Source organism: Platalea leucorodia (assembly GCF_965183815.1).
Source record: "Platalea leucorodia genome assembly, chromosome: 23".
Classification (NCBI taxonomy): Eukaryota; Metazoa; Chordata; class Aves; order Pelecaniformes; family Threskiornithidae; genus Platalea; species Platalea leucorodia.
This window is the reverse complement of record NC_138845.1, coordinates 3,924,562-3,932,952: the sequence shown is the minus strand read 5'-3', so window position 1 is coordinate 3,932,952 and position 8,391 is coordinate 3,924,562. Positions and strand designations below refer to the sequence as shown.

The following is an 8,391-nucleotide window of genomic DNA, read 5'->3' as shown; positions in this document are numbered from 1 at the left end:
AGCCTTAAAATAACGTAAGGATGTGTGAGACATGAAAGCTTGCCTGGCTTTCTGGGGGAAGAAAGGGTGCATTGGGGGGTGGGCCTCCTCAGGGAGGGAGGGGAGGGAAAGCGGGGGGGAAGCGGAGGGGACATGACAGGAGGGGAGGGGAAGGGAGGGGAGCTGCCCCTTGGAAGTGTAGGGCAGCGACACTCCCCCATGGCACGTGGGGGGATGTGCGCGTGTCGTCTCGTAAACCTGGCTCTCATCCAACACAGCATCCACTCTGGCAGAGCTATTTCTTTGTGCAGTCTGGCTCTGGCCTTTCATCTGTGATTGGACAGGCTTCCTTTTGGCCTTTGGGGGACAAGGTAGCATGCTTTTTCCAACTCTGTGAGTCGTTTGTTTGGGGAGAAAAGCAAAACACAAGGTATCTGTTACTAAGGAAGAAGGGAGGAGTCCAGCCTCTGAAGGGCACGTGGAGCAGCAAACATGCTCAGAGTCGAGTACGCTCCCTTCCTCTCCTCTGAACCCTTGGGAGGAGACGTTCTGGTTTTGTAGGATTTCTTCCCTTGCGGAGAGGCGTGCCAAACCTGCTGTCTGTCACGTCGCACTTTGCCTCGAAACGTGGCGCTGCCTTTTCTGTTGTGAGGTGGCCCACCGCCGTTGATGTCACAAAGCAGCGTCGGTGCTGACATCGACACAGCAGGGCATAAGACTGGGGTTGTCCCTGCACCTTTGTCACTCTCGGTCTTGAGGGAACGGAGATCGCAGAGTTTTTCGCTCGCTTCCAAGCAAGCAGGATGCCTGGTGCCCGCACCTCAGCAGGTACACGGAGAAAGCCAAGGAAGGCCCCCGATCCAGAGAGGTATGTTTGAAAAATCCTCCTCCCCTTTCCCCAGCTGTATTTTCCACCTCATTAGCTGGGGTGGGTGGGGGGCGGACGGGGGAAGAACACGAGGGCAGCCTGAGAGCTCGGTCTGGAGCTTGTGGAAGGCAGCAGCAGTCTCTTCAGTCTCTTCCCGAATGCCAGGACTAGGCAAAGCCTTTTGTCTCTGTGCAATGAGGGTCGAGTCCAGTTTGGATTGCACGGAGGGAGTCCCAAACGGTTGCCCAGCTACCTCCTGCCGTGGTAATTGCGAGAGCTTAGCACAGTCCTCTGTTGCGCTCTGCAGGATGGGCTATGTCCCTGAGCTTTCTTGGTGTTCCTTTGGACGCGAACCAGAAGGACGCCAATGTTTCCTCTGTTGGCAGTGGCTTTGGCTCGTGTTCCTGAGAGATGAGGTTTCCTTCGGAAACGTGGGCAGCTTCTCACCAGTGGTCTGCCTTAGGAAAAAGAGAGCGGGGCAAGAAGTTTTCTAGTCAAACAGAAGGGGACTGTTCATTCCCGATGAAGTGTATGCTGCAAGCCTTCTGAGAGCCTCCTGGAACAGGCAGGAGGAGTTTCCGTCTTGCAGAGTGGTGTGTGCTGGCTCTTGGCAGATGAGGCTTCAGGGCAGCAGGGCCTAGCCACCAGGGTGTTTCTTTGGCGTTTCCTTGGTTGCCCAGGGATTACCAGCATGCCTTTCCAGTCAACCCTCCCTGCCTCCCTCCCTCTTTACCCAGTCTGCATTTGTCTGCCTTTCTGCCAAGAAAAGGGCCAGGGATAAACCGGCTGCTAAAGAAATGCTGCTAGAGGGGAGACACACAACTGCCCCCGCACCCGCCTTGCAGGCTGTTGAACTGTAGGGGCACAGGCTGAACCTTTTCTTGAGAGGGGGTGGAGAACAGTATCAGCACAAGTACCGATCGGGTGGTGGGCAGGAGAAACAGGCGTTCGTTATGTCCTTTCCATTTCCAGAGAATCCCTCTGCACCCCCACAGGCGTCAAGTATGGCCACAGCTTTGATTGGGACTCCTTCTCCTATTCCGGAGTCCATCCTGAGCCCTTTGTCCCTAAGAAAACAGTGCCAGTGGCTGCTGTACCAAGTGCCCCGCTGTTGCAGTTGGTGACACCCCCACCACTGGCTCGAGCCTGTGCGGGACCACGCCAACCCTCCCGCCAGGAACGCCAGGTTCAAGAGGTGCAGTCCCTACTGCTGCTCTCGAGTCTGCTGCTGAACTGCACAGCTCCCCCCAGCTTCACCATCCTTTTTGTCCTTGCTGCTCTGTAGGAAAACGAAGGCTCTGAAGACGGCGACCCTGGCGCTGCTTGTCAGTCTGTCCTCTTTCGGTGAGTCTCTGTAGAGCTCAGACCTGCGGCCGGTGCTTTAGGAGGTGCCCAGCGCTCCGTTCTGCCTGGGTCCGCTTCCCCTGCTGTGCCCAGAGGAGCCCAGCTAAAAGCAGAAAATGCCCAGCAGAGGTGAGCCAGTCCCCCCTGCTTCAGAGGAAGGGGTGTGGGGGCGAGGAAGGGGTGACTTGCTTTCCCCGGGAGGGCTAAGCCAGTTCTCTTAAGGCGAGGGAGGGGCAGTGGTTAACCTCGCCTGCCCCAGGAGGCTGAGAAGCTTCTGCAGGACGAGGAGCATATTCCAGGGGAGGGAATGTCTGTCTGTTGTGGACTCCGTACGCCATCATCACCTCTTCCAAAGACTGCAAGAGGAGAGACAGCTGTGGCACCTGGGAGAGACACGGAAAGGGGAGTGGGCAGCCCAAGGCACGACCCAGCCTTAGACCAAGTTCTAAGTGTAAGGAGAGCTTTGGTGTATGTCTGACAGGGGTTTACCACGTGGCAGAGCTTGGCGAAGAAAGCCTCTGGAGGACTGCAGCAGTATGCCGGGCCTGCATCTCCTCCTCTATTCAGCCTCTCCAACAGCAGGTGAGATTTACGTTTCTTCAGATCTGCCAGCGTAACTCCAGGGCAGAAAGTGCCGCTCATGAAAAGCCTGTGGCTGGGTACCTAGTGGCTAGTAGCCCCCCTGGCAGGTCATTCGGGTGAAGGTCAACCGGACCAAACACCAGTGTCTCTGCAGTTCGTGGCATTGCACACAGCTGATAGAGAACAATGATTAGGCAGATCTGGGCCCGCAGAGGTTTCAGCAAGCGCTGCCTTCGTTTCTGCAGAAGGCCTGTTTCTGTTTGGAATGACTGTTCCCTTAATTGTCGTTCCAGGAGCGCTTGCACTTCCCTGGAGGGGACTGGAAGACTCAGAGGTAAAAACGATTTCCCCTTGACTCGACGGTTCTTCAGAGGAGCTCTGCCCCTCGGCCCCAACAGGACAGGACATTGTTCATGTCCTGTCTCACACAAACTTCACCTGGCACAGCACGCTCAGCTTCTCCCATTGCCCTTTCTTCCCTTCTGCCGAACGGTCAGCTCTAGCTGCCCCCGTCCATTAGAGGACTGTGGCCAGCCATCCATCCACCATTTTGCTTGGGCTGGGCTGTTCGCATCTCCACCTTTCTAATGCCTGAGAAGGGGACTGGTAGCCTTCTCCACCAGGCTTCTTGCCTCGCTCACGGCTTCTTGCCACAGTGTCCGAGAGGCCAGCCACAACAGTTACAGTCTCTCCCTTGCTCACTTTTTCTAGGCCAGCAGGGGATGAGTTAGGAGAAGCACAGAGCGAAACCCTGACCCTGGAAGAACAGCTCCGGAAGCTCCAGCAAGAGCTTTATCACCTGCAATGGAGCGTCAAGGAAGTCGCCGAGCATGCTCTCCAGGAAGGCGTGAAGCAGGCTAAGCTCCCAGGCTTTACCGGATGGGTAAGGGCCCACTGCAGAAGGCTCTACTCAGAGGCCTTATTCCACCCTCCGGCACGTATCCTACTACCGTTCCCTGTCACAGCTCGCCAAAAGGCTGGTGCTGCTGGAGCAAGTGCTGTGCATTGCCACCCTTCCTTTTCCTGTTGCCCCGCACTTCCTTACAGGGGAGGAGAGAGCCGTGACGGGAACGACAGTTGTGTTAGTCGCACCTTCCTCTCCGTCCAGATCTCGGGTCCTCCTCAAGGGAGGACCGGAAAGAAAGAGTGGTCTCAGCAGGCCATAGTTAGCCCGGTCCCGTCTCAGGCCCAGAAGGCTTGTCTGTCCATGCTGCCTGGCATGGGGCATCTCCGCAGGAAAGGCCCATTCCCGCAGCTTCAGCATTCAGAGCATTGGAGTGAGCAGCCCCTCCATTCTGATGCCGGTCAATCAGAGTAGAGCAAACCTGGGAGGTTTCCGGGCAATTCCGGCATCCCTTATTCCATCTGAGTTTCACCTTGTCCCAGTTCACCTTGGCTGGCCTTGCAGGGGAGCCGCTTGCCCCGTTCCTTTTCCTTCTAACAGGTGCTCTCCTTTGTGTTCCTTCCCAGGCTGTTCAAGACATAATCAATCAAGTCTTGGAGAAGCTGGAAGAAAAGCAAGTTCTGATGCCTGATTATGCCCTCAAATCATCAGGTGCCGTGACCTTGTGCAAACAAACCGGTTCCAAAGCGCTTCCTGTCCAGCTGGACAAGACAGGCATTTGAACGCAGCCAGTGGTAGGAGAGAAGGGCTGAGAAGCCAAGGGCCACCTCGTGCCCTAAAACTGTACCCACTGACAGAGTTTGTAACGGGCCGGACCGCATCGGAAGAGCAAAAAGCCTACTTGTCATTCTTGTCTTTTTCCATGGCCCCTTACGGCAGTTCCATGAGTCCCTGCTGTGTGTTCCAGAGGGACCATGCTAGTAAGAAAGAGGGGAATCCCACTGTAGGAGATGGATGACTACTTCGAAGCCTTTTTCAAGTCAACAGTGCAATATTCCTCCTGACCTTGCTGGATGATCGTGCTCGTGTTTTAATTTCCAGGGGCTGCTGTCATTCATTCAAAGACTTCTCCATCCTTCCAGAATACGAAAGGAAAATTCTTTTTGTATTCCCTGCCGGTGCTGGATTACTTGAGGTCTCCTGAGCTTATTCTTGAGGTAGGAGCTTTGTTCTTGGTGAGCTGCTCCGGTCCAGGAGAGGCCGGACAGCTTTGACCGGTAAGGCACCCAGCTCCCTGCCATCGGAGTGCTTCTCCGCTGAAGGGGTCTTGTGACGCGTGAATTCTCGCGACGGCTTCTCTGTTGGGTACCCGCAGGGTCCGACCGAAGGCATTGGCTGCAGCTCAGAGCAGAGCTGATTGGCCAAAGCAGTTCCTAATCCTCTGATGCTCGCGGCAGGAATGAGAGCCAGGGCACCGTTCTCCACACGAACGTAGTTTCTGCTTCTCCTTTCAGCCTGAAAATCATCCGGGAAACTGCTGGCCCTTCGAAGGAGGTCAGGGACACGTCTTCATCAAGTTGGCTGTGCCAGTCATTCCCAGAGCAGTCACCATGGACCATGTTTCAGGGACAACCTTCCACGGAGACAGTATCTCCGGAGCTCCAAAGGACTTTGCTGTCTACGTAAGTGATTTCTCTAGAGTGGGGGGTGACAGGGGGTTGCGTAGCATTTGTGAAGCCGGGGGTGAACAGGGGTCAAAGAGTCCAGCAGCCTGCGGCTTCCTCAGGTTACCTCCCCTCTCCCTGGGAATGTCTGCTCCTTTTCTGACTGGCAGCTAAGACTCGTTGAGGAGGCAAGTCTGGCATGCTACCCAGCTGCAGCTTCTTGTCTTCTCCTTGAGCTCATCTTCCGTGGACTACGTAGCCGCGATAAACCAGTGCTTCGAGCGACTGAAGTTCAGCCTTCCCACAGTGGAGCAGGCACTCTTGTTTTCCCCGTCTTTCTCTAGGGCCTGAAGGAAGAACACGAGGAGCAGGGAACGTTCCTGGGACAGTTCACTTTCCGGGCGGTGCTGAATCCCAGTCAGACCTTCCAGCTGAAGGTACGGGGACAAAGAGGGAGGAGAATTATAGGAGAGGAGGAGAAATGCAGTTGCATGGGCAGAAGTTTCCCTGCCAAAGGGCTCTAGGCAGCCCTCTCCTTGAGCATGTGCCATGCCGGCCTTTCTTCCGCTTTAACTTGCGAACGGCGTACGCCTGGACTGCCGTTCTTTTTCTCTTCCATTTTGGGTTTAAGCTTCAGCACTTGGAACCGCCACAGTTGAAGCTGAAATCAGCTTGACTGTCTGGACTCCAAGCGCGTACAAGTGGCCCCATCGCGTAGTATGCACTCCTGCCGGCCTGCTAGTTAAAGAGTAGAAATCGTGGGCTTTCGGAGGACTCTGTGGTTGCTGGTAGCAAGAAGTGACAGGGAGGCCGTTCTGTTTCAGTGGCTCTCTAGAGAAGGCAACGAGATGTTATACTAACGCCACTGGGTCTTGTGACTGTGGAAGCATGTGCCTCCAAGCAGACCTTGCCAGTCTATTTGCCGAAGCTTCTGGGAGCTGCTTCTTCCTTTACTGTTCTTGTGGCCAAACGAGGTAGAACAGGATAAGAAGGTCTGGATCACGCTAGGTCAAAAGACCTCACAGGGCAGCTGGAAGTAAGCTGTGGAAGGAGTCCGTCGCTGTGGCACTCCTCTGTCAGCAGTCAAATGCTAGAGAGGAAAAGGCACCTCGTTTCTTCTTCTCCTTTCAGAACGAGCCCTCTGTTTTTGTGAACTACCTAAGGCTGCAAGTGCTGAGCAACTGGGGCCACCCGGACTACACCTGCCTGTATCGATTCAGGGTGCACGGTGATCCTCCCCAAGATGGCGGAAAGGTGCCTGGTTCATCTGGCAATAAACCCCATTAATTTTCACCAAGTCGACTTTGAGTCTGTTTTGCCTGTCATGCTAACTGGTGAGAGAGCTCCCTTTCCTTGTCTCGACGCACGAGCTTCTTGGAGACTTCAGGAGTACGTAGCAGAAAGCCTGACATCCACACGCTTGCTGCCTACACAGTCACATTAGCCTGTACGCAACAGGTTAAATTAACGTACAGTTTTCTTACGCGGGAAGCAACTAAGGATCAACTGAATGCAACCATCACTTTGTACGTATTTTCACAAGAGGCACATGCTGCTTCATCTTCTGTCTTCCAGGCTGTTACCTGTGAGGAAATGGAAGCACGTTTTATCGTAGGAAGGAAACCCTTGATTGGAAAGGCCCAGGGGGTGACAGGACACCGAGTGGCAACAGGCTGGGGGGCGACAGGACATCGGGCGGTGATGGCCCCAGGGCTGTTGGGAGAGGCAGCACGGGCCAGGGGCTGACGGGAGGTGACGCTGGGTGGTGAAGGCCTGGGGGTGACAGGAGGGACACCACAGGCCCAGGGGGTGGCAGGACAGTGGGTGGTGACAGGCAGGGACACCGGTGGCCCGGGGCAGTGACAGGAGCAGGGCTGACGGGCCCCCTCCCCTAGGTAGTGCTCGATGGTCAAACACATGCCCGTGTGCCGTGGGCCTTCTGTCATAATGCACTGGGTGAGGCGCAGGGGGGTGGGCGCAGTGTGCCGTTGCGCATCCGCGGTAGACGCTGTTGCAGAGCAGGCACCGCCTGGCCCGGACCATGTCGTGCGTCCACTACAAGTTCTCCTCCCAGCTGACCTATGGTACGGTCACCTTCAATGGCCTCCACATCTCCCTGGGTGACCTCAAGCGCCAGATCGTGGGCCGTGAGAAGCTGAAGGCGGCCAACCGCGACCTGCAGATCACCAGCGCCCAGACCAAAGAAGGTGCGTGGGGACGGCGGGCGCGGGGCCCCAGGGACCGCCCAGCTGGCGGCGTCGCAGACCACCCCCGCAGCGGCCACAGCCCGCGGGAGCCACGCTCTGCGCTTTGTGGCTCGTCCTCACGTAGTGCGAGTCAGCCTGGGGCCCATCCCACCGGCGTGTGGGGGGCGCGGGAGGGCAAGCAGCGCTGGGGATTAAGCGGGGTGGGAAGCGGTGATGCGATTCGGCCACGATCGGTAGCTGTGCCTCGTGTTGGGGGCCTCCCAGCGCTCTTCTTTTGTAGTTGCTGTTCTGACAGCTGCCTTCAGATCTGTGTTTTAGACATGGAGCTGGGCGTAGAAGAAGACGTGCTTGATGTGCGACATCCAGTGCTTACAAAAGTCCTGGTTTCTTGGAATTCTTCTAGGTAAAACGCTAAGGAAATGTGGGAGGATATCTTGTAATCACAAACTTGCCAGAAGTCTTTGAAAGCTGGCGGAGAAAGCTGAAAGAGAGAGAAATGGAAGAGATGGCTAATTTGAAGAAGAAAAGTGGGTTTGGTGACGTAATGTTGTCTTCAGCTTGTCTTCCTCCACTGCATTGGAAAACTGGTTTTGTGGCTGTTGCAGAAACTGCTCACTAGCAACATCTGGGGTCAAGAGCGTATCTGTGAGGTATAATCTAGGCAGAGCCTTTCAAGCCATCTTGCACGTGAGTGTTCTCTGGATCTAAATTATACTTGGGAAGTTCTGGTTACTAGAACTTCTTTTCTACACCAAAGACATTGTCATTCAGATGCTATTGAGCATCAGTTCATCATTCATTTCTAACCGTGGTTTTTTTCCCTGGTGCTGCGTGCTAACCCTATCAGGGCAGCACTGAAGTTTTATGGCAGCACATTTATGGTGAATATACGTAAGAAATGTT

At 55.3% G+C, this 8,391-nt stretch overlaps 1 protein-coding gene across 1 annotated transcript; it reads left to right on the top strand.

Annotated features, from left to right (window-relative positions):
• Window positions 1-782: 782 nt before the first annotated feature.
• LOC309600190 (SUN domain-containing protein 3-like) lies at window positions 783-7,895 on the top strand (the record flags this gene model as incomplete). The annotated part of the gene is made up of 12 exons (XM_082332272.1): window positions 783-847; window positions 2,133-2,191; window positions 2,673-2,773; window positions 3,067-3,107; window positions 3,485-3,656; window positions 4,244-4,328; window positions 4,719-4,834; window positions 5,132-5,299; window positions 5,626-5,718; window positions 6,413-6,535; window positions 7,287-7,365; window positions 7,807-7,895. 12 exons carry the CDS (start codon window positions 783-785, stop codon window positions 7,893-7,895), a joined length of 1,191 nt encoding a protein of 396 aa, XP_082188398.1.
• Window positions 7,896-8,391: the final 496 nt, after the last annotated feature.